General features: G+C 34.4%; 1 protein-coding gene across 6 annotated transcripts in view; it reads left to right on the top strand.

Annotated features, from left to right (window-relative positions):
- Positions 1-27,123, top strand: part of BANK1 (B cell scaffold protein with ankyrin repeats 1) — a 325,608-nt gene that overhangs the window by 104,611 nt on the left and 193,874 nt on the right. For all 6 annotated transcript variants that reach the window (XR_005019889.1, XM_036851937.1, XM_036851932.1 and 3 more), the window contains exon 6: positions 15,982-16,087. Coding sequence is in view for 5 of the 6 variants with exons in the window: in XM_036851937.1 (XP_036707832.1) it covers positions 15,982-16,087 (106 nt within the window). In the remaining variant the exon portion in view is untranslated. The remainder of the gene's footprint in view (positions 1-15,981; positions 16,088-27,123) is intronic.

A 27,123-nucleotide genomic window follows, 5' to 3' on the forward strand; every position in this document is an offset into this window, starting at 1 on the left:
AGGGAGTAAAATACCATTTGTCAAACTGAGGAGTCTGAGGACATTTGACAAAATATCTATATTGTAACTGCAAAGCAAGAATAAAAGTAACAGCTTGAAATACAGATCGTTTCATTTTCCTGTGACACATCTACCTTATCCTCTACTTAAAAAACTTTATTCATTACAAAAAGACTAATAACAGCATTATATTGCATTATCAGTATTCAGTCAGCATAGAAGTAAAGTAGTCCCCAAAACACATTTTTGTGTTGGTTTTGCCTTTGGGCAGGAAAAAAAATCTTTGTATATAGTAAAAATTAAATGTAATTTTTGACTCGAACAGTTTTTCAGAATGTTGTAACATGCAAGTCATGATTTCTTCTACAGCTTTGAATGAATAAAAACTTTTTTGAGTAGGTTTTAGATAACTATGAAATGCTCTGTTTCATTTTTACCCTCAGTGTCAGAAATGAGAGGTGAGGAAGGGTTTCTCCCCTCCACTGAGCCTTGGTGCCTATAGTGAAAGGAAGATTGTTGGACAGTCACAGCTTGATTCAGGCTTTTACTCTCAGGAAAGAGGCACTTTAAACCTGAGGTTTGAGTATGGAGAGGTAGAATTATTCTAAGTTGGTGACAGCAGACCACAGCTTGGTAAGATGCATTAAGAGATTTGGTTTAATATATACAATTTAAGATGAGTTTAGAGGTTTTGCTATTGTCATGAGGGGACCTACACATGTTGTGGAATTAGATTAAACAAATTCTGAGTCTGAGATCTCAGACCCGGCAGAGCTACACTATCACAATCCTGACACATGGAAAAGGCTGCAGTTCACTCAGTCTCCATCACATCTTGGACTAGGTATGACACGGGGTTCGTCTCATCCACTGGCATCTGGACCACATGAGGTATCCCTACCTTGAATTTACCAAGATGGTGAAAGTTGGACTCCACCCTTGATTAAAAAGAAGGATCTGCAGGGACACAAAGGAACCTTGTTGTGTTTTAGGGTTACTTGGCCTCAACGGTGGTGCCCCAGCCCATGCTGTGCTTCTCCTTGTTGGCATTTGGTTGTTCCTTTGACATTTGGCTTTGCTCTCGTGTACATTACATTTTAAAAGTTGGGTAAAAAGCTGTGCTTTTCCTCTCCAGCATACAACACTGCAGTAATTGTTTCCTTCATGTGCTTCTCTACTACTTTAATTGGGCGATTTGGATATGTTGCACATAGGCCGCTGAACATCTCTATTCAAAGAACAGTGTACATTGTAATTTTATTCGCCATAGTTATTGTGTATTTGTCAGGACATATACCAGCAGATTTAAGGTTGTGTTTTTTTTAATATTCCACTTACTTAGCTGAAATGGTATACTATAAGAGCTATTCTGAGTCTTCCTGTAAATTTTAATGGCAGATATGATTTAAGTAATCCTTAAAATTAGTAATCAGATGCTTCCTATAATCATTTAAAAGCTATTGGGCATATAATAACATGAACAGTCTGTAAATTTGAGGAAATAATAATGAGAAATCTATGGATTTTATTTTTCAATAATCCTCAAACCTGTGATGAGACTTTCTATTATCATTTAAAAGCTGTAGGGCATAGAGCAAAATGACTATTCTGTGAATTTGAGAAAAGAAATGATAATGAGAAATTTGGTTTTCTTAGTTTATTTTTAATGATGTCTATTAGGTTTTAGAAGACTTTACCTAAACCAGCTTAATTATCTAACTGCTTCCTAAATTATTTCGTCTTTTTTGGATAGATACTAAATCCCAGCTCATAACCTCAAAAAGGTAAAATTTCCAAAGCCTCACCTAGAACAGTGAATTCAAATGAAAAAATACAAAGCCCAATTTAGGAAGATATTAGAATTCAAGTACTAGTGTTAGAAAAACTAGTAACTCCTATTTGACTGAGATAATTAAAACCTTTGAGACTTCCATCTTATTTACAAAAGAGTCTAGGGGCAACAATAAAGTTAACTTTGTATAGGAAAAACTAGATACAATATAAAAACCAAATTAGGTCAGAATGCTAAAAGAACATAGCAATTATTGATCAAAGCATTAGGATCCTATTTATTCAAAGAGTTTTTGAAATGGTACCAAATAATTTTTATTAGTTGTATTTTGTGTTAGTAAAAAGGTATATTCTGTTGCATGTATTTATCATCTTGCATATTTTACTCTATACCTGTTGAAATCTTATTTTCATCTTCATGTTAGGTGCACATCATTGCCAGTTTTCACTAAATTGTATGAATTATTCAATCTTTGGTTTACTGCCTGCGAATATTTAATACACTGTGAAACCAGATGGGGTTGGGGTGAGGGAAGGTATGGACTAAGGGAACTCTCACATCATGAGGAATTTCCCAGTTTTTTATTAATTCCCTTAAAGGTTAGTTTCTTCATTAAGTTAAAGCTCAGGCATTAGAGGTTATCTCCCTAAAAGAGTTCTTCAGAAGATTCTTCCTACTGAGAGATGCTGGGAACTCCCCAGCCTTTCAGCAGTTTTTTTCAGGTCCTTGCCTCGCTCAAAAGGTTGATGGACACACAAAGCTTCAGGTCAATCTTTTCCAACACTGACTCCCTACCATAGCATGCCTCCTTGTCTCCTTAACTCTCTCCATGGTTCCTATGTTCTAGCTATCCAGGACTGCTCCTTCTTTTATCAGTAGAACATGTTAAGCCATTTACTCCCTGCTGCCCCGTCTAGAAGGCATGGGCATTGTGTTTTTCGTCTTTGCATACCCAGTTTCTTCACATAGTTATCGTTCCCAATACATACGACCCAACTGATAATTATTGTTTAAAAAATGGGAAAACAGTGATTGCTGGTTTTTTTCCTGTGCTATTTGAAAAAATAAGTGAAAAACTATAGTATAAGTATATAAATAAGAGAAAAATGAAAACTGCCCTTTTAAAATACACTGTTACTTATTTATAAAATTGAATAAATGAATCTGATGCTTATGATAGTCAGGAACTCTCAGAGGTTCATGATACTAGAAAAATGAAGAATTTGTGCTATAACTTGATTCTTCATACCCTACCTCAGTCATGAACTCCATGTTAATATACTTCATTACCAACTTTTAACAGCTGTAAAGAGCTGTTAAAGGTAAGATTCCAGTCTTACCTTTCTTTAGAATATTAAAGAAATGTTTATTACTTGAATATGCTTAAGATCTTACCTCTCTTTCAAAAGCCTGCTTATTATCTTTCCTTTTTCTTACTGGGAAGTGGCAGTGTAGCATAAGAGAAATAGTTAGAAATAGAAATAGTCTGGATAGGGCAGGAGCAGGAGTTGGATTCTTTTATTGAGTTAGCTGCCACTTCATGAGCCCATTTTCCTTAGTGCTAAAGGAATTTCCTCATGTGAACAATGAAGAAGCTAGAGTATATAATCTCCAAGGTCATTTCCAACTCAAGTATTCCATAATTGTAAGCCAAGAGAAAAAAAGTACTTAGATTATGAATTATGACCTTTCTTATTTAGAGGACTGACATGCAAATACATGGGCTCTCCATGTAGCCTTTATTTCCATTTTATTTGTGCTTACTCTTAATTCTTCCCCCAGAGAAGAAGAAAGTGATTTGAGTTTCGTGTACCTTTGATTGGTTTTTTTTACTTGTTTTATATTTCTGATCAAAGATTTGTAATCAGACAAAGAACAGTCTAATAAGATGCAATCTTGAGATTTATTTCTGGATTCATTTTTCATATTGCTTGTGCTCCTAATTAGGATGGACGAATAAGAATAAGGCAAATCTATTGAAGCTTGTATTTTACTGATAAAACAAGCAACATTTCCTTTGTGCTGTGTCTCCTTTATGCTAGGTCAAGCAACAGTTAATGATGCCTGATTAGGATAGTTGAGACTTAATGATTATACTCACCACAGTTACAAATCATTGAATCAAACAGGAACACACAACTTAGTACACTCATCCATTTATTTAGAGAAAAACAAATAAATTAGTTAACTTTAACAGCAGATATAACAGCTTTTATGAGAAAAAAATAAATATTTCTGAGTGCGGAAATAGCCATTAACTTAGCCGTTGACATAACTATACTGTTGTTTCTCTACAATTCTTATCTTATAAGCCATCTCAGTCCATTTTCATAGTTATTGGTCCCATATGTTTTCATTTATGTTTAGCTACTGCTTAGAGTGTATTTTATTAATGATTTCTTAATTTATAGTTTCTGCTCACTTGATGGAAATAAATACTTCCTTCATTTTTTTATTTCTCCCGAACTGAAGCATTTCTCTTGCTTCTTACATTTCCCTCTCTTCCTGTTCCTGGGGCTGGCTTTGACTGCCGTTTGCTGAGGTTGTCTGTGTGCTGGTGTGAGTACTACGTATAACCACCCCCATCCAAGAGCAGCCTTGTGCTTTTACTATCCAGTTCTTTAGAGCATCCAGATCTTCAACCATAAGGAATATTTTTAAACAATCCTGAAAAGCAAAGCACAAGTCAAACACAGTTAACAATGCTCACTCCTAAGAAGGTAGGAACAAACCCCAAATCATCAATAACCCTTTGGAAATTAGAAGACTAAAAAACCTTGTGGCAAAATGTGTTTGTTTGCATTTTCTAAAAGTCATTATGCATTCTTGTGGGTGTCTTTACTAAATAGTATCAACAATAAGATAAAGAAATAAAGTGGAATATAATTTGGGAAGTCTAAATTGTGTTTAGCATTCATGAAATGTGCTTGTACACTAAACTGTATCAAGACAAAGGACATGAAGTAAAGTAAATCTTTGACAAGTAAAATTCAATTTCTGAGAATTTATTATTTTTTTCCAAAGATCAGCCATTTAGTGTCATCAACCTTATTAAGTAGCAACACACAAATATATGTCAATTATGCTCAAGTCCCTTCCAGCAAATCCAATGAACAATTTTTCATTCAATTTAACTTGACTTTTCAGCAGCAATTAACGCCATTGACCAAACTCACTTTCTTGATATAATCTTTTTCCTTAGCTTCTAGGAACACATATGTTCTTGGTTTTCTTCCTACATCCTTCCCCTTTCCTCCTCAATATCCTCTGCAATCTCTTCTTTCTAGATCTAGAAAATAAAAATTTAAATCGATTCAGTTTTGGTTCTTCGATACCCTTCTTTTGTTGATAGACCATTTCCTCTGCAGGTTATCTCATTGACCTATGAGGTATACTCCAAATGCGGATTTCCTTTAAGCCCATCTCTCACTGTTCTCTTAACTCATGAAATGCATCGTCATCAATCTAGTTTAAAAGCCAGAAACACAACTGTCTCCTCATACCTTGTACTCTCTCGCCCTATAAATTCAATCCATTACTAAGCCGTATCAGTTTTACTTACTAAATATTGCTCACTTCTCTCCATATCTCTCCAGTTCTGACACTTTAGTCTACATTTTCCTCTTGCCTACACTGCTAGGCTAGCCTCCTAACTGGTCCCCTACTGTAGGTTTTTGCACACACCGTAAAGTCCCTGGTCTGTGAGGTTATTTTAAAAAGAAAGACCTCAGCATGTAATTCTCCTGCTCAGATACTTCAATAGATTCCAGTTGTTTTATGGATTAAAAATCTTTAACATGAACAATATGACCTTGCTGTCACTGTCCCCTCTCTTTCTCCAGCTTAATCTTAATCCTCTGCCTCACCTCTGCATTCCAGGAATGCTGGTCTGCTTTACTTCCTGAACTTTTCCTTCCTAATCTCCTACCCCAGGGCCTTTATATGTGCTCCTCTCTCTAACTGAAACACTCTTCCTGTCCGCCTTCCCTAGCATGATCTTCATCTAATTAATTCTAACTCCAAGTTTTAATCCAGCATCTCTACCTCAGTGGAGCCTGCCCTGCTCCATACTTCTCCCTGCATATCTCGTTGTGATACCAATCACATTCTAATTTGACATCTCTGTGTGTGATATTTCTCAAATTACCTCTCATTATCTGCCTCTCATTAGACTCCAGGGTCAATAAGGGCAGAGATGCTATCTATTTAGTTCCCCGTTTCATGTCCAGAACCAAGAACACTGCCAGACACATCGGCTGCTCAGTACGTATTTTGTTGGGTGAAAGCATATCACACATTAAGTTTCCCACCCAACCTCAAGTGATCCATCTGTCAGAGACCCTTGTTCCAACAGACACTGGCTTCCTGATAGCATAGGCACAGCCCTTTTGGAGAAGGTTATTGGGCTATTGGATAAAGCAGTGCTGCTTTTGACTGAAGTAGAAAGAGCTGGGCAAAGTAGGGAAGGACAACAAAAGAAAAAAAAAACAAACGAATGTAAAACGATGAGACTAATTCTGTTGTCTGTCTTGGAAACTAGCATCTAAAACAACCCAAAAGAATAATTTCCAAAAATTTTCAGAAAATCATTGCATCATTTAGAGAAGGCTTCTTTGAATATGCTAGTACACTATTTGTTTTAAAACTGCCTTATTTGATTACATATTAACAGTAAGTTGTTACAAAATAGTTGTTAGAGGGAGGTAAGGGTAAGAAAAGACATGCTTCTTATGGTTGCTCTATCTAATGCCTGCCATAGAAAAGCTTTGCTTTTTGTTTGTTTGTCTGTTTGTTTCATCATTAATGTCATTAAATATCTCCATTAAAGAGTCTGTTCAAGTTTGGTCAAATTAAATTTTTGAGACTTTTTGACATTTTGTGAGGGGGGTGCAGGTGGGGTCCAGTTGAAAATTTCAGCACAGTCAAGCTTCAGTCAGTGGTCTAGAAGAGTGTTTTTCTTTTTTTTAACTTTTATCAATTGCCTTTGCATAATTATGATGTTTATGCATTTTGCATTGTTGATGGAGAGGGCAGAAACTGCTAATTGTTCCCTAGTATTTCTTTTTCCTTTCTTACATGGCGATATAACTTTTATCTGGGCACATGACCACCCAGGTAATTATTGCACTTCCTGACTCCCTTGCAGCTAGGTGTAGTCATATAACTAACTAATAGCCAATGGCGTGTCAGTGGAAGTGATTTGTACAAATTTCTGATCATGTCCTTAAAAGAAGGGCGCAGTCATTCTCTCCCCCTCACTGTCTCTTTCCTTGGACTGGCTGCAGTGCTAACAAGGGAATGATGGATGAACCATCCAGAACCATGAAAATGGTATATACTGGTAAAACAAAATAGAGCCTGGATCCCGTGATCAGGGAGCCATGACATCAGCCCTGAACTGCCTCATTCCAGATTTTTATGTTAAAGAGAAATGGGCATCTATCTTTCTTAAGCCTCTGGCATTTTGCATCCCTGTATTACAATATAAAACCTACATTCTAACTAGTTTTAAAGATGTGTTACTTAATTTAAAAATTTAGAAAGAAAAAACAAACTAAATTATTTGTTCAGTCAGTGCAAAGGCTAGTTTGGGGAGTGATTCTCCTCATGAATAGATATACACTTTTCTAAATCACAATGATTACATTTCGTGAGTTATATCTGAGGGCTCACATAAAAGTATTCTGAGAAAAGGGAATTAAGATTTACTGGAGATTTTACATATTTACTCATTTAAACTCCTAAGTAATTCTGTCAGGTAAGTATTATTAAGGTCCACAGCTGATGATTCCTGAGCAGGCATGCCAGCACAGGTTTCTCAGATCTCAAAACATATTTTCTTCCTGTTATAATTATTTTCAAGTTATTTAAAGAGATTCTACAACTATATGAATACCTAATCAATAATAAATATAAACTATTTGAAGGAAGTGTTAAATTGCATTGCTTTATATTCTTACATTTATTTTTGCAAATGTAGTCACAGACATGTTGAAATTCTAAGAAATGACTCACTCAAAACTTAGAAAAATTAATTTGACAAAGGAACATATCCCTTTTATCTTAGCCCAGTTTACTTACTTAGATTATTCTTTTACATTAACTGCTTGGAGTTGAATACTCATAAAGTAAAAAAGAAAGGCTTTTTATAACCCTAGAAAGTATTTGCTCTGCTCTCTGACCTATCATTCTCTTTACAAGCTGCAGGAGAAAATTGTGTTTAAGATAGGTTATGTAGGGCTTCCCTGGTGGCGCAGTGGTTGAGAATCTGCCTGCTAATGCAGGGGACACGGGTTCGAGCCCTGGTCTGGGAAGATCCCACATGCCACGGAGCGGCTGGGCCCGTGAGCCACAACTACTGAGCCTGCGCGTCTGGAGCCTGTGCCCCGCAACGAGAGGGGCCGCGATAGTGAAAGGCCCACGCACCGCGATGAAGAGCGGTCCCCGCACCGCGATGAAGAGTGGCCCCCGCTTGCCGTAACTAGAGAAAGCCCTCACACGAACCGAAGACCCAACACAGACAAAAATAAATAAATAAATAAATAAAGTAGCTATAAAATTAAAAGAAAAAAAAAAGATAGGTTATGTAAACTATATATAAAATTCTCCTTTAAATGGCTATTTTGGCTCGCTTTCATAGCACACATTATGAACAATGGAACAAATGAAGTTATTTTCTTATTTTTCTTTTACTGGTGGAACTTAAACAAGCATAGCAATTCATTATAATAAGAAAAACAAGATGTTTTTAGCTCAACCATTGGCTTTCCTTTTAGATACCTGAAGGTAAAGAGTAAAATGCTATTTGATGGATTTTTGTCTCCTATTACAAACATTTCACAACCCTCCTGTGGTTATTTCACTGAAATCATTTCTCTTGTTAATCAAGATTCTTTACTATTATTGTATTTCTCTACCAGATTAAAAAAATAACAGTATTCTGTGATCATCCCTATAGGTTTCTTCACCCAACATCAATATTTAAAAGCCCTTTTCCTTGCCTCACTCTACTATTGAAGCTGAGAAAGCCAGATTCTCACAACATTTTTAACCACCCGTGAAGCTAGAGATGGTCATGTGAGACAGTTTTAGGCAGTGAGACCAAGGGGACATCTTTAGAGCTGTGGCTCACAATAGCCACCTTCCCCCATTTTCCCTCCATCTATGCCCCTTTTCTCCCTCTTTTGGCTAAATATGAATATGATGTTTGGAACTACAGTGTCCATTTTGAAACCATGGGACCGCAATTTATTCGTTGTTTTACTTAAATTCTATTTCAGATTTTATTCTTTCCTCCATGACTAGAAAGTAGTATTGTGAAACATAGTGTGTTTAGAATGTGAAGCCATAAGTTAAAATCTACTACTTATCAGCTCTGCAATTTTGGCTGTAACTGATTTTTTGTACCATGATAATAACATCTAAAAAAATAGGCATTTAAAAAAATCTACCATTCAGGAATGTTATAAGAGATAAACTATATAAAACCTAACACATTATAAGTGCTTAACATGTGATAGTTATTATTATTACTTAAGATTCTTTGAGTCTATTTCATTGTATACATTTATCCTACACCTAAGATATACACCCTTTCACATCACCCCATGCATCTTAAATATCTCCCAACTGCTTACATTACAGTGCTCTAAAATCCTTGTAAGGACAGTCTCTCAATGCTGTCATGCTCAAAAAAAGGTGTCCACACCCCTCATCCAAGAAAGAGCAAATCAAACTTTGAAGGAGTGCTCCTATGTAAACAGCTATTCACCTCAAGGAATTCAGCTTTGTGTAATGAATATCTTCTGTTTTTTTTCTGGTTTGTTTGTATTTAATTAAACTTTAATTACTAGAAATTTCAGATTCACATGTATTTGTGAAATTTGTAGAAAAATAGAGATCGTGCATTTGGTAGTACGTTTTTACAAGGAATTTGTCCATTTCATCTAACGTGTCGAATTTATGTGTTTGGGGTTGTTCATAGTACTCCCTTATTATCCTTTTGATGTCTGCAGGGTCTCTAGTGGTATCTCTTATTTCATTCACGATATTTGTCATTTATATGTTCTCTCTTTTTTCTTTGTTAGTCTTTCTGGAAGTTTGTCAATTTTATTGATCTTTCAAAAAAATCAACTCTTTGTTATATTGATTTTTTCCTATTTTAATATTTTCAAGTTAATTGATTTCTACACTGTATTTATTATTTTCTTCGTTCTGCTTGCTTAGAACTTATTGTAATATTTTTCTAGATTCTTGAAGTGCAAGCCTAGATAATTGGTTTGAGAATTTTTTCTCTTTTTTAATATATGTATTTTGTGCTATAAAATTTTCTTTCAGCCCTGCTTCAGCTGTGTTTCACAAATTTTTATATGTTATATTTCACTTTCATTGAGTTTAATCTATTTTTTCATTTCCCATGAGATTTATTCTTTGATTCTGGATTATTTAGAAGTATTGTTTGCCATCCAAATGTTTGGAGACTTTCCCATTATATTTATGTTATGGATTTCTACTTTGATTTCATGTAGTCAGAAAACATTTATGATTTAAATTATTTTATAAATTTATTTATTTATTTTTGGCTGTGTTGGGTCTTCGTTTCTGTGCGAGGGCCTTCTCCAGCTGTGGTGAGCGGAGGCCACTCTTCATCGCAGTGCGCGGGCCTCTCACTGTCGCGGCCTCTCTTGTTGTGGCGCACAGGCTCCAGACGCGCAGGCTCAGTAGTTGTGGCTCACGGGCCTAGTTGCTCCGCGGCATGTGGGATCCTCCCAGACCAGGGCTCGAACCCGTGTCCTCTGCACTGGCAGGCAGACTCCCAACCACTGCGCCACCAGGGAAGCCCTGATTTAAATTATTTTAAATTTGTTTATATCCCAGGAGGTGCTCTATTATCATTTATGTTCCACAGGCACTTGGAGAGAATGTGTATTCTGCTATTGTTGGATGGAATGTTCTAAAAATGTTGTTTAGTTCCTTGTTGGTCAGATCATTGGATGATAGTGTATTGAGTTTGTTGAGTTTTTCTATATTCTTGCTGATTTTCTGTCCATGTGTTCTATCCATTTTTGAAAGACATATTTATGTCTCCAAATATAGTTATAAATTTGTCTATTTCTCCTATCAGTTCTGTCAGTTTTTACCTCACATATTTTTGCAGCTTTGGTGCATACACATTTAGGATTATTATGTCTTCTTGGTGGATTGATCCTTTTATCAGTATATAATGTCTCTTTCTGTTTTTGGTAACCTTCTTTGCTACAATGTCTACTTTTTCTAAAATTAATATAGCTACTCATGCTTTCCTTTGTAATGATTGCATGATATATATATATATTTATATATATATATATATATATATTTATATATATATATATATATATATATATAAATATATATATATATATATATATATATATATATTTTATCCTTTCACCTTTATCTGTCCATACTGGTGATTTGAAGTCAGTCTCTTAAAGAGAGCATGTAACTAGATCATGTTTTTAATCCACTCTACAAATCGCTGTCTTAATTGGTATGTTTAGACCATTTACATTTAATGTAATAATTGGTATGTTAGGGCTTTAGTCTGCCATTTTATTTTTTGGTTTTAGTTTGCTCTCTGCTTTTTATTTATCTGGGGTTTTTCTTGCCTTACTGTGTTTTACTTAAAATTTTTTTTAAGATTTCTATTTTGATTTTTCTCTTGTGTTTTGAGTACATCTCTTTGCACATCTCTTTTAGTGGTTGCTCTAGACAGTGTTATATATTCATAACTTATCACAGTCTACCTATGTCCTCATTTTACCTGTTTGAGTGAAGTATTGAAATCTCATCTCCCTTTCTTTCCCTCTACCGTTACCCCATTTATGATATAAATGCCTTAGATATTCCATCTACATACATTTAGAACCACATCAGACAGTATTTTAGTTTTTGCTTCAAACACCAAACATAATTTAGAAAACTCAAGAGGAGGAGGAAAGCCTATTGTACTTACCTATTTTTTTAATTTACTGTGTTCTTTCTTCCTTACCCCTGTTCCACGATTCTTTTTTTATCATACCCTTACTGTTTAGAGAACTTGTTTATTCCTTGTTTTAGGGTATATCCGCTGGCAACAAATTTCCTAAGTTTCCCTTCATCTGAGAATGTCCTAATTTCCCCTTCATTACTGAAGGATGTTTTTGCTAGGCATAAGACTCTTGGTTGAGACTTCTTTTTCTTTTAGCACTTGACAAATACTGTGCCTCTTCTTTCCTACATCTATGGTTACTACTATGTTTCTAATTGTTTTTACCCTGTAAGTAAGGTTTTGTTTCTCTCTCCCTTATTTCAAATTTTTTTCTTTGTCCTTAATTGTTGAAGTAACTTATGGTGTCTCTCAGCATGTAATTCTTTGGGTTTAACCTGTTTGTGGTTTGCTCAGTTTCTTGAATTTGTATGTTTGTCTCTTGCTAAATTCAGGATGTCTTCAGTCATTATTTCTTTGTGTACTTTTTCATCCCTACCCACTTTCTCCTCTCCTCCTGGGACTCTAAATTACATGAATGTTAAATTTTTTGTTATACTCTCACAAGTACCTCACACTCTATTTATTTTTTTCAGTCTATTTTCTCTCTGTTGTACAGGTTGAGTATTTTTTATTGTTCTAGCTTTAAGTTTACTGATTCTGTCCTCTATCCTTCCATTCTGCTGTTGAGCCCATCCACTGAGGTGTTATTTTGATTATTACATTTTTCAGTTCTAAAATTTCAAATTGGTTATTTTTTATACCTTCTATTTCCATGTTGAGGCTTTCTTTTTCCTTGCTGAGACCTTCTATTTTTTATTTATTTATTTCAAGAATGAGTGTTATTGCTTGTTGAAACATTTTTATCATGGCTGTTTTAAAATCTTTGCCAGATAATTACAAAATTCTTCTCATCTGGTGTTGGCATTTATTGACTGTCTCTTTTCATTCAGTTAAGAGATCTTTCCGATTCTTTTTTCTTGTATGATAGTTGATTTTTTATTGAAATCTGACCATTTCCATTGTATTTAAGGAGAAGAAAAGGAGAAAGTGTAACTCTTCCATCTTCCCAGAAGTAAAAGTCCATAATTCTAATATCTTTTAAAATAGATATTTTATATATTTTTCTCTTTTAGGAAGAAATATTCATTATAATAAAGTTGCTTATAGAAATAAGTATATATGTATATAACATCTTCATATTCAAATAGAATTGTGATCTATAAATATATATGCAAATTACTTTTTGAGTACATTCATCAATCCCACATTCCACCACAGAGCACTGAAAAAATTCCCTTGGAAAAAGTCATATGTTTACTTCATTATTTTATAATTATTCTTCTGTCTATTTAATTTTTTTGTCTATTTTGTATATTAGTTTTTCTGCTTTCTTTTTCTCATATTCTTGATAAATAGAGATCTATGTGTGCATGCTTATGTATATATGTTTATATTATTTATGTATGTTTAATTTTTCCTAAAACCAAACACTACTGTCAATATAATTTTATCATTTTATTCTGCTCTTATTTTCATATCAAGTTGCTCATTTATAACTAATGTCTTAGGTTGGTTGTGAATTTTGCTGAACAAATATTAAACTACTCCATTTTAATTTTTCTGCTTGGAGAACAGTTGTGCCAGCCTCATCAAGTATTCTTAGGGTTGCACAATTTATTTTAAGGAGAGAAAAATTTATGGCATTTTCCAATTTCGATGCCAATGTTTAGAAATGATGCCTATTTTCATCCTTGAAATTTAAAAAGAAGCATAACTACTCAAATCAGGTTTTCTAGTTAGGGTATCTTCTGGGGAGAAATTCTTTGGGGATTATGTTAGTAACCATTTCTGTGATTTTTCACACCTTTGTTTTGTGTTCTATACAGTTTATTTATATGCAAGTATAATACTAGTAGCATGATTATGAAATTGAAAACAGAAGTGATTCAGCTAGTTATCATAGGCTAGAATATTAAAGGGTATCTGCACTCTTTCTTAATTAATTAAATATCCTTTTCTGCATAGTGAGAGCTTTTGTTCTGATTCTAAGAACGCTTCTACTTCATTTTAAAAGTTCAATGATACAAGCTGTAGCATTTCTCACATTAAAGTGTCGTAGTGCCTCTGGGTGAGAAATTGTACTTCTAAGATTCCTCCTGGGAACTCATGCTCTTTTGAATTCTCTATGTCTCAGAATTTCAGAGCTGAAGGAACCCCAGAGGTTGTCTTATGCCTAACTTATACAAGAGTGTAGTAACTCTATGACACACTAATCTCTACTCATTAAATCTTGTACACTTTGGGGAAGAAATAGTAAGTTTATCTCTTTATTTAAAAATGTCAAGGACGAGATAATAGCCTATGCAGAACTCTCATGGCCATTGACACAAGTTTTTAAGAAACTATAAACTAATGTTAGGGTTTTTATAACTTCTTAATTCCTTTTATCAAGTCCTATAGCTAAAACATATTCTTTTTGAGCTTTAGCATAAAGAATGTGCAAATATATTGCCAGTAATGTTTTGCCCCACCGTTCCTATCAAAGACTTCCTGAAAAGACTGAGTAATAATTACTCTAATATAAAGTTTTCACAACATTATTTACAGAATAGGTCCCGCTCAATAGCAATATTCAACCACATAAGCAGTCATAGTTATGCTGATACTTAAATAAGCTTAATTTACTCCACATAACAAACATATCCATGTTACGTATTGTAGGCCTTAAATAACTCCTTGTTGCTTGATGAATTAAAATCTTTTTGTCAGACATACAAGGCACTTTTTGAAATGCCCACTTCCTCTCTCTCATTCTTCTGCAGTCTTATGGAAGTTCTTGAAATCCTTAACCAGGTCATGCTCCGTGACACCTCCCTGACTATATGCAATTTGTGCCTTTAGTCCAGAGCTCCTTATTTGCATAGCAATCTCTACTTAGGTCATCTCCTCCATAGAGCCTTTCCTGACCATTTCTTCCTCTGTGGAATTGAGCCACTTCCCTTTTTGTCTGCCCTGTACCTGACCCATAGAGATTTTGTATAATAGTAACTAGAACTCAGTTCATTGCCCAAAAACAATGACAAGTCCCTGAATGTCTTGATGGCAGAGCTTGTTGTCTCATCTCCCCTCCATCTGCATTTTTTTTTTTTTAATAAATGATCCGGAGCAAAGGGCTTCACATAGTTCATAGCATTAAGTCGATTAATGTTGGGTTTTGCTTTGCATTCCATAGCTATATGTTAAGAAAAAGACTTTCATCCTTTCTCTCCACTTCTAGGTAGGACTTTTAGAAAATCCAGAAAGGTCTGAACCACTTTATTATTTGAGGTGCCCAGATTATTGAAAAATGAAGAAATAGAGTAACATCTTTTTTTTTTTCAATCCAGTCATTTAATTTCCGTGACTCCATATTGGCGATATGTAAAATTTATTTGGAAATCATTTCAAACGTCTTTATTGGACACTTTTGTTCCACAGTTCTCTCTCCACCCCATGGCTTTGTTGATTGGCCCACTTCCTCAGCTTTAATCAACTATGTTGCACGTCGATTTGGTCCCAGCCATTGCTTCACAAAACTCAGTTCAAAAGAACGGTGGCCTTTGCAATAGGTTATGTCATTGGTAGTAGAACACTTAGATTCTGCATGGCTCCTCCCAAAATGTTCAGATTAGGGAAATAAAATTGATACATAGTTATTTTATATTTAAAGGGGAAAAATAGGCCAAGATGAATATTCTCCCTCACTTTGACACAGAAATAAAATAATCTATTTAAGACTATTCCATTGCTAACCCTTAAGGTGAAGAATCAGACTCATCATTTTATTATTTCATTTATTAAAATGTAACATGTATTTTAACAGAATTTATTATTGAAACAAATTTCAGCGTTATCATTGACCTCCTGTTATGCTCTTCTAAAATTAGTGAGTATTTAAGTACATTAACTCATCCAAAAGCAAAGACTTATTTCTTGCATCCGTTCTTCAGTTATTCTAATAATTGGCTTTTAGGCAAGTCCCTAATGTTTTATATTAGTCTTTAAAAAAAAGGTGTAAGTATTATTAAAGATTACCCAGTATTTACTCCAGTCAATAATTTTCTATTATATTACACTTAGATGAGTTTCTCTGTATATAACTGAACTAAGAAAAAATTTCCTTTTCATTTGAAAACAGAATGACATTGACGAACTTGATCATATTCTCACATCAACATTCAAACAGGAGATACCATATTATGAGTTCCGATCACTCCAAACTGAAATCTACCCTCAAAAAGAATGTGAGTATTTTCCAAATGCATCAATTATTCTATTTGTCACATTTCAGTGTATGTAACTACTTAATAAATATTATAGCAAAGGATATAGCATTGCTGATGAAATGTTTTGACAATTCCCATCCCCTGGTGAGAGAAGTGGTTTTTATTCTAAGGAAATATTTGGATAATGTGTGATGAAAATTGTTCATCATAGCATTATTTATCATTACCAAAAATGGAAATAACTTCCAAAGATAAGTAACTGATCAAATAAATTTTGGTGCATCTGTTAATGCAACTGTCATAAACAAATTTTATCATAAATTGATTTGCTGGCTGGAGTGATGCTTTGATATATACTTAATCGAATAAAAGCAGGGTATACAGCAGTAGATAGAGTGTGATCCTCTGTTTGAAAAAGTACATATGTTTAATAGCATATGTTTATATATATGTATATATATATACATATATATAAATTGGTGGTCTGGACAGATATGCATTTGCTAACAGTTATGTTTGGGTTGTGCAATTTCGGAGATTACATTTTTTCAGTTTGCTTTATCTGTGTTTTGTACAATGACTACATATTATTTTTATCATATAAATATATATATACATATATAAAGAAAAGCATATATAGGAGTTACTATAAAAAAATCATACTTCTAAATGTTATCACGAGCTCAGTAGCATACTTTCTATATTAGTTTGTTCCTGCGTAGTTGGTTGACACATTGTTTATAATACGTTTATATGCCCAGTATGTGCCAAACACTATGATGGAGATGTAATGGTGAGTAAGACAGGCATGGAGCAAAAGGATATTAGAGGTCTCCTGTAGGCATACTGTAGGACTAATGAGCAGAGATTTTTTTCTGTATATTTTCTGTGCTATTTGAAGCAGTTTTATCATCAGGCTGGCAGGCCTGAGGGAAGCGGGAAGAAAAGAATAGGAGCCTTAAGGCACAGCCGACTGTGATTCACCCAGATGTGCTAGAACCTGCATTATGTATGGTGAGGTTACATTATGGGGAAAGGTCAATGGTAGGCTAGTTTTGAATAATAATTTGTGATAGTAGTGCAAACTTATTTTTATTTCCCATATACATTTTAACAACACAATTCACTTACAAAGGTTAGACATTAGGTTGGGATAGAAAAGGAACAGGACATGATCTCTCACTTAAGACACTCATCATTTAACTGGAGAAACAAGATAATATATATGTAATAATAGAAAGAAACAAGGTACTACACTTCATGGAATTCATTATACTGCCAAAAGAATTTTAGAGAAAAGCTGGATTATTCTTCAGGATATGCTTCCTAAAGGAGGTGGGATTTTACCTAGGTCTTGAATTATGTGTCTCAGTGAGAAAAGAGAAAGGAAACAGCAATTCTAAGGAAGAGAAAGTGTATCCAAAGGTATGAAGATGGAATTATTACACAACTTTACAAATCCCTTCAGCATTATATTTGTTTAGGGTTGTGGAACGAGAATTGGGGGGTTGGAGAGGAGAGGATGGCTGTGGTCTCTCATTTTATAGATAAAGAATTCAAGGTGGGTTTGAAAGTGCTTCTCAGTGTCTCATTTAGGTTGTAGGATATGAATTTTAGAGTTGGAAAGGATGGAATAGACTTGGTCCTTTATTTTTATAGAAAAAGAATTCTGGATTGGTTAAATTGGAGCACCTGATCATGTGGATCTGATTCAATAGGTATGGGGTACAGTCAAGCTTCTGCTTTTGAAACAAGCTTCCAGGTAAAGCTGATGCCGTTAGTCCTCAGACCTTTCACTGAGCATCAAGGGTTTAGAGCAGTGGTTCTCAAACTTGGTGCATATTATAATTAACTGCAGAGCCTTGAGAATATCCCATGCCTAAGCCACACCCCCCAAATTAATGAAGAATCTGGGAGTGGGTTCCAGCTATCAGTACTTTTTAAAGTTTCCCAGATGATTCCAGTGGGCAGCCAAGTTTATCGATCCCTAATGGCTTCATATTACTCTCTCTTTACAAAGGTTAGAAAGTTAATAGCATATGAAAATTTTGAACCATTCTTAGAATGTAATGATTATTCTGTATTTGAAAAAATATTTTTATAAAAAATTGCATTTTTAAAAAGAAGCTAAAAATGGAAAGTTCAATATAATCTAGGTAATTCATTCAGAAACCATATTGCTGGCTATTGCTAGATGGCAGATGCTATTAAACCCATAACAAGCAAATAACATAACATTAGGTTCTAATTCGTAGTGGAAGTGCAAAATAACATAATACAAATTACATAATAAAATATGCAAGATAGACATGAATATGGCTGAACTCATGTTTCGCTTGCCTCCTTGGCCCTATAATCTTGGATCAATGTCAGCCTCAGAATATCTGGTCTTTAAGACCTTGCACCTATATTATCATAATGTTTAAGTTAAACTGATGATAAGATTTGAGAAGCCTTTATACATAAAGTGGAATTAATGGTAGGTTGTTGAAGAACTTCTCTAGAAACACCACTAGAGATATTCTGAGAGGTAAATTCAGCAAACAATGAATTGGGTGTATTTCCGAATGTCTATCTCTGGAGACAGTTCTCCAATTATTTGGTGAAATGTTTCATTTATTAAACATTTATTTATTACTCTATATTTTAGCTGAAATAAATTGGAGGTTAGGACATTGTGAGGGGAAATAATCATAAGGAACTGACAGAGCATACTTGAGTATTGACCTATCCTAAGGAGGAGACATGGAACTACCCACAGATACCTATGGTTCTTTAAAAATATGAAATTAAATGCTATGTTAATCAAAACTATTTATCTTATTATTATTCCATCCTCTTTTCTTTTCCAAGTTGATTCTGGTAAATTCTGGATTTAGTCCCTGTCACTTCATTTATAATAAGTAAATTGCTATTCTGTGCCACTATGTCTTGGTCATTTTCACTTCTGTCTAGCCAATAAACTTCCTCATTTACTTTTTTTCCCTTAGTCAGGCAAAGTTGAGGGGGGTGGGAGTGTTGCAGAGATAAGATAGAAAGTGTACAGGAAATCAAATCTGCTTTAATGTTCTCTTACCCTGTAATGCTTCATAATTGAATTAAAAATACCATTTTCCACTGATAAGAATTTTCCACTGAAAAAGTTCTCCCTGGAAGTAGAATATAATAAAAGGTTTCCAAATGAACTTGATATATTAATGCAATTGTATCATACATGCATTTTGAACATAACAGTCAGAGAAATAATTCATAACAACTTTCTAGTGTGTGAATCATCAGGGCTTCTGAAATCAATATAGGAGATCATAACAGACAATGTTTCTGATATGTAAGATACTAGAATAGAAAATATCAGAGTGCATCCCTTAAAATAAGAGTATCACTGTGAGCAGCTTCCCTTTTGGTTGTAATTGTCTGTATACACACACACGGTCTGAGCCACCATGAAATCAGTTTGAATGACTTGACTTGGTGTAGTGGTGAGGTAGAACAGCACACCTGGACTAACACAGTTGCTTTAGTCCTTCTGTAGCTCTCCCCTACCCTGAGTTTCAAGCCATATTCCAGAGTCTTATCAGTCTTAAACTGCAGCAGGTATGTGAATTTCCCTAACTTCTCTTCTGAACCCTTTCAAAGGCTGGGTAATGCTGAGGATCTCTTGTTATTGATAGGAAAAAATAAGTAGTATAGCTTGTTTTTAAAAGTGGCTGGAGTTGCAGGTTAAATCTCTGGAAGTAGCAGTCTGGGGAAAAGGAAACTAGGTTACTTTGAGGCAGATCATGTACCTTCACCTAGAAAGGAGAATGGTTTAATAAAGCCCATGCCAGTTTCTAGAAAAGCATGTCAAAATGTTTAACCATTTACAAAAGGTAGTAATATCTTAATCTGAAACAGGGCAGCGTATGATCACCAGCGACATGTGGAAATATTAATTCAGTATATTATCTCCTAAAATGTCTGTGAAATGAGGAGCATGTAAGTGGATATTCAGTACACATGTAGTAGTCACTGTGGCCCTAGGATTTATCTTGGACTTGTAATATCTTTAGGTTCACAGAAAATAGCTCATTGGCTATCTGAGTAGAGGAGAACTGACTGTCACTGAGTTGTTTCTTTTTATATCATCAAATAATTTAAACATGCAGAAAAATACAGAAAATAATATAAAAAACACCTGTACCTGTCATTTAGGATTGCCAGATCTTAACATTTTGTCACATTTGCTTCAGATCTTTTTTTATAAGAAGCAAAATTCTACAGATATAGTCGAATATCTCTGTTTCCCTTTGTGATTCCATACACTTGAAAAGTAACCATTACTTTAATTAAACTTCTTGATGACCATTCCCTTGCAGTTCTTCATTCTTTTACTACATATATTTGTTTCCTTAATTCATATACAGTCATGTGCAATTTTGTAGATTTTGTGTAAATGATAATCACACTTTTTCTTCAATGTACTATTTTTGCCCAGTATTAATTTTTTTAATATTTATACATGTCTTTATGTAGATCTAGGTCATTCATTTGAAATATTCTATAACATTGAATTGTTTGACTATACCACAGTATGTATCTGTTCTCCATTATTACCCATTATTATTAATGGGTAATAATGTTTTCAAATGTTTTATTGTTGCAATTAATTCTATGATGAACATTCTTGCATATGGATTCCTATGCATATATGTTATAATTCCTCAGGAGATACAATTACCAATAGAATTTCTGAGTTAAACAGGTATGTACTTATTCTGTAGTGCTAGATATTTTCAAATTTCTGTGAAAAATACTTTTACTAATTTATAAATAATTCTACCAGCAGTATTGTGCCATTGTTCCATATCTTTTCTATGTTAAGAATTGTGAGTTAAATATATTTTTTGCAATCTGACAGGTGTGAAGTGGTATCTCACTTTTTAATTGACATTGTCATTACAGATATAGTTGAGCATTTTTCCTCTGTTTATTTACATTTCATTTTTCCTCAGTGAACTTACATTTAATAGTCTTCATTTATTTATGTTGGTTATTTTTTTCTTACTGAATTTTGGGAGATTTCTCTTTCTCTCTTCGTGTATATATATATATATATATATATATATATATATATATATATATATATATTCTGGATAGTAACATTTGTCAGTTTTATACATTGCAAATGTCTATTTAATTGATGGCTTGTCTTTTAATTTATATGTTATATTATGAAGCATATAATTAAATTCATCATAAAACTTGGTATCAGAGCTGATCCCCACCTCATTCTTGAAATTATTTTTGCTCTCCTTATTCCTTTTTTGCTCTCCTTATTCCTTTAGTTGTCCTAAAGTTTAGTTGTCCTTTAGTTGTCCTATATTTAGGATCAATTTGTCAGATTCCATGAAATACTCTAATAAAATTGAAAGAACATTGTAGATTAATTTAGTAAAAACTGTCATTTTTATTATACTTAACTCTCTCTGTCCTAAGCATGATACTTTATTTATTTGGGTTTTTTTACATCTTTCCAAAAAATATATTTTTTGAAATTCTTAAAAACCTTTGTTAGATTTATTTCTGTTTATTTCATGGTTTTGTTAACATCAAAAATATTATTTTAAAATTATTTGTGACTACTCCTTTTCTTGATACCTATGGGATTGAGCCAGGGATCTTCTAAATGTAGCATTGTTCTACATGGAAAGAAAAGTTTTTGAAAATGAGGAATTACTAATCTTATTCCCTGAAATGAAAATTAGGAACAGATGGAAGCTATATCAAGGATATTTTACAAACAAAATTTTTCAATGTCTTCCCAAAATATGAATTTCACAATGCATGAAGTTGTATGGACCTTTCTAGTTTTCATTTTAAACCACTGGAGAAGAAAATTGGGGCAATGAAGAAATCAATGCAAAAGAAAAGAAATGGTGAAGATTATTTCACATTCTTACATGAGAAGTAATAGATGATCGGAAAAAATGTAGTCATGTAAATTCACTTCAAATTAGTAACAAACGCATCACTGTTGGGTAAATACACAAAATTAGGAACAGATTTACACATAACACATTATCAAAACTTGTAGAGCTTGAGTGAATTGGAGCTTTGGCATGTAAATTGATTGTAAAATGATGGATTCTTCCACTTCATTTTTTTTGATAACACAACCTACCAGTACAGATTTTCACATATCCTACCAAGGATATTTTTAGCATATTTTCAAGTTAATTTCATGAATTGATGGTTTAATTTGTATCAAATAATAATAAAATTAAACAACCACTTCGAATTCTGCAAAATGAGTTTTTACTTGATTAACCAAAAAAAGAAAAAAAAAAGAAAAAAAACATTTTTTTCAGTATTATACTGCTATTATTCACTTTTACAGTGTTTCTTCAAGGAGTCTGTATTTCTCCAGATGTGATGTTTGAAAATGAGTGCTTATAAACATGACTATGGTTTAAGGATGTAAGTAAAAATTAGGAACAAAGGAAGAAGGGAGGTGGGGGGAAAGGAAGAAAAATTTATGTTGGGGCTAGAACTTGGCCTTCTCCATACTTGAGTTATTCCCCAGACCAGGAAGCACCTCTGACCTTGAGTCTACTGGGAACATAGGGAAGACAGAACAATATGTCTTGCAAGAATCAAAGAAACTTCCCTGGTCTCAGGCTGCATTGTAACACTGTAGAGATAGGCCATGTGCCATCCAGAGTCCAACAGGCATTGAGGCCAACCCTTCACCACTTTGACCAATGAGTGGTTAACCATCTCCAACTCTCAACAACATTCATAATTTGTTTCGCATTTTGCTCATTGCCGTCACTGTAACATCACATAATTGTGTTGTTACAATAAGGGAACAGGTGTGTCATAATTGAGGACTCTGTAGTTATAGATGAAGAAGGTGAGTCTGCAAATGTAATGTTTTCTCTCAATTAAGAAAACTTTGATCAAAAAGATTCTGTTAAGCAGTCTTATTTATTCATTTATATTACAAGTGTAAGCAAAGTGTCAGACACTCTTCTAGGCACTCCAGACACAGGAGACCATTATAGAAAAATCTGTTTTTATGGAGTTTTATTTTAGTGAGGGCAGCAGAAAAACAATAACAAAATAAGCAGTTTTATTTCAAAAGGGATACTGGTAATGACAAAAATACAGTAAAGTGAGAGTATAGGGAGTTGGGAGGTGATGAAAAGTCATGCAAAGATTTTTAAATGGTTTGGTATCATCTAATTTACATTTTAAAAGATCGTTGCTATAGAGAACAGATTACAGGTGTATAAGAATGGAAGCAGAGAAACCAGATAGGGGGCCATAGTGGTCTCAGGGAGACATGATGGTGGCTGTCACCTGGTGTTGGCAGTGGAGGTGTTGACACTTGCTCTTACTTGGTAGATATTTGAAAGTGACGATGGTGAGACTTGCTGACATATTGTCAAAAGCCCAGGAAGGAGGTCCTACGTGGTATTCACAGCCATGGCCTGGATGAGATCATTCAATAGAATGTATAGTTCAGAGCGAAGGTCTGAGTCCTGGGCAATGCAATATTTAGAGATCTGGAAGAAAAGTGTCCATAAAAGGAGACTGACAACAGGAATGCCGGCTGAAGTTGGAGTATGGTGTCTTAAGAGACAAGTGAAGAAAATGCTTCTGAGGGAAGAAAGTGATCAACCATGTCACATCCTACTTCAGAGAGTAAGAGTGGAAAATGCCACAAAATAATTTGTGATTTACAAAACTATTCATTAATACCAAAAATGCCCCCCAGTGGATCCAGGTGTTCCCCAAATCTTTGTACCAAGAATACCATGTAGATCTTTTGGTTTCTCCTTAAGGTCTGTATCAGTGGATAGTGTCTCTAAAGCAAATACTGGGAAGATGAAGAAGAATAGTTCTGATTAACTGCTCCCCAAGACCCCCCAGATTCTGTAAAATATCTAAAAGTAATTGAATATTCAGACCGATTGAGAGAATGCAAGATGTTAACAAGTGAAAAAAAAAAGCACTATCCAGAAGAAACAGAGGAGAGGATTATGTCAAGTTTTTATTAACTGCCATTTGGACTCATTTTCTTTGTAGTGAACCTAAATTTCATTTGGTATATACCTTCCTTCATTTTAAGCATCTCCAAAGTTGAAGACTGAGTTTAGGTATATAGATATTGGGATAAGGAATGAATAGAAGCCTACAGGACAGATTATGAACAGGACAGTATAATATACAAGGACCAGGATAGCAGATGAGGAAAAAAAATGTAACAAATTAGGCTGAGAATCCAAAGTGTGTGATAACAGTAGGGTTAACAGCACACAATAAAGAACAAGCTTTCAAGCTCAAGCACTTTGCTTCATTGTCTCAGTTACTTTCACATCATTCCTATCTACCTGAGAACCAGTTTCTGACTTGAGTCATCCTGGAAGCCAGAAAAATGAGCTTTCTCACAGAAAGTTGAGAATTGCACTTTACAGAAGAAATTCTTGGCAATAATGGCAATCTGGGAAATAAGCATGACCTCTACCCATGATATTTGACTGACTATAAGGAATTGTATCCTCCATGATCATTATCAACAGAATCCAAATGGAGATTACTTCTGTAAGAATATAATGTGTGATATTTGGTTGAAATATTGTTTCTAACAATGCTTTATTTCTCACAGTGCTGTAAGATTGTGTTTCTCTAAGAAATAATTAAGGGAAATATCTTTTAGCATTAAACTTTCTCTTCTATTTGAGTCTTTTCTGTTTACTACCCATGAGAAGATATTTTTAAAAATGTAAACCATGACAAAAGAGGGACACCCTTAGAGAAACTGAATAGAATGGAGAGAAAGTCTACTCCAGACATACTTTGCATCCTTTGCAGTTTTATTTCACTCTCTATTAGGTTAATCTCAATTTTATTGGCTATCTACTCTTGCTTATTTATGCAAACCAAGCCCCATTCTTTTTTGTATTGATACTTTTGCTCTCAAACTTTAGTGGGCATCAGAATCACTTGGAAGGTTTGTTAAAACTCGGATTGCTGGGCCCCATTTAGAATTTCTGATACCACAGATCTGGGGTGGGCCAAAGAATTTTACATTTTTCACAAATTCGTAGATGATGCAGATGCTATCGGTCTGTGAATCACCAGGAAACCATTGATTGAACACAGCAGTAACGGGTGGTACAATTTCTTTTCTGTTCTTTCCTTTCCTTTTCTTTTCTTTTCTTTTCCTTTCTTTTCTTTTCTTTGATAAGTTAAGTACCTGAATAAAATTGACATGAATAAAATTAAAGTCAAGATAGCAGATTTTTTTTTATTCGATCACTCCATGTCCCAGGACTAAAAATCATGGATACAGAATGAAGTAGTCTTAGAGTGATTGTTTATCTCAAAAATGCTTTTTTTTGAGTATCATTATTAAAAATAAAAATAAACCCTCATGAATTCTTAGAAGTTTAACACACTTGGCTTCAAACTAGGTATCTTCTAGATACTGAGGGAAGATAGAGGAATGTGAGATAAATAAATAAAACCCATACACTCAGCAGGCACCCAAGAAGAGGGAAGAGAAAATAAAATCACAAAGATAAGTGTCACTAATGTAGTGTGTTCTGTACTAATAAGAACCAACACTTGCGTTTTGTGTACTCTGTGTCAAGAATAATTCTAAGCACCTTACTTACTTTATCTCATTTAATTCCTCTCAACAAACCCATGGTAGGTGATATTTTAAACTCTGATCTACAGGTGAGGCATTGAGAGTTTATATCATTTGCTCAAATGGTGGCAGGCCTGGGACTTGGATCCAGTCAGCCCAGCTGAGATTATTAACCACTCCTCGGCCACTGCAGCCCTATACACCGTAAGGAGCTATAGCTCCAGGGGTCACAGGAGCCCAGAGGAAGAGGAACAGTTGGAGGAAGCTTCCCAGGAAGATGATCTTCCATTTAGAGGAAAGGTTATGAATTATTTCTGCTAAGTTATTTAAAATTACTACTTTAATGAATAATTTATAAAGGAAAGTTTGAAATTATCCCAGATACTCTTTATGTTATTTTTTGCAGTCCCAGAAACATGGTGATTTTTGTTTCACAGTGCGTGATTTCCTTCAAATCACCACTTTTGCTTCTATGGGCAAATACTATCCTTCAGGAAGGAGCCCTGTCTCTTTTGTTCATGGATCTATTCCTAGCGCCTAGAAGAGTTTCTAGCACTCAATAAATATTTACCACATTAACTTGATAATGGCAACAAAGTTAACCATAGACTAAAATTACTGAAACCCTGGTAAGCATTAGGTATTAGACTAGTATTATTTGAGCTCCAAAAATAAAAGAGCTCTTCTTTGTAGGAATATAAGGCAGCTATATATAATGTCGCTTTCTTTTCTTTTCTTTTTCTTTCCTTTCTTTTCTTTCTACCTCTTATCTATGGCATCTGCCATTAACAGAATGAAACATTGGCATATGAGCCTTCTGAATGTGCTACACTGAACTGTGTGCAGTGAGTGAGACACAGATGCTCATCTCCTCTGGGTTGACACAAAAAAATGTAGGTTTTTCAAGGTCAAAATTAATAAGTTTAAATCTATAAGTTTATCGTAGGGTTAGGGAAAAAAACATAAATAGTGTCCATTAGTAACTGATAACAGGAAATAGTCTCTGTAATATTCACTCATTTTTTAAAGAAAAATGCAAGCAAGGGTTAGCTTCAATTACACACACACACACACACACACACACGCACAGCAACTTGCTTTTTTTTATTGTAAATTGAATAAATTGATCCTTAAGGAACTCCCTCTTACTTTTGCAGCTGTTGTGCAATGATAATTTTCAAACCTAGAGTGTCTATCCTCTGAAACTCTTGACAGGTCCAGAACCTCCCCCCGCCTCCATACTACCCAATCACTAACCTACCTGCAAGCCATCTCCCTGTGCTTCCTAAAGGGACTCCTTTGCTCTCTGGATTATACCATTACCAAATAGTTACAGAATATCTTTTTAGTGTCACTGCAGGTGTAAAGATTCACTGCATGACTCTGAGAAGAATAGGAACTCAAAAATATAGAAGAA

The sequence above is a fragment of the Balaenoptera musculus genome, chromosome 5 (genome assembly GCF_009873245.2).
Source record: "Balaenoptera musculus isolate JJ_BM4_2016_0621 chromosome 5, mBalMus1.pri.v3, whole genome shotgun sequence".
NCBI classification, from domain to species: Eukaryota; Metazoa; Chordata; class Mammalia; order Artiodactyla; family Balaenopteridae; genus Balaenoptera; species Balaenoptera musculus.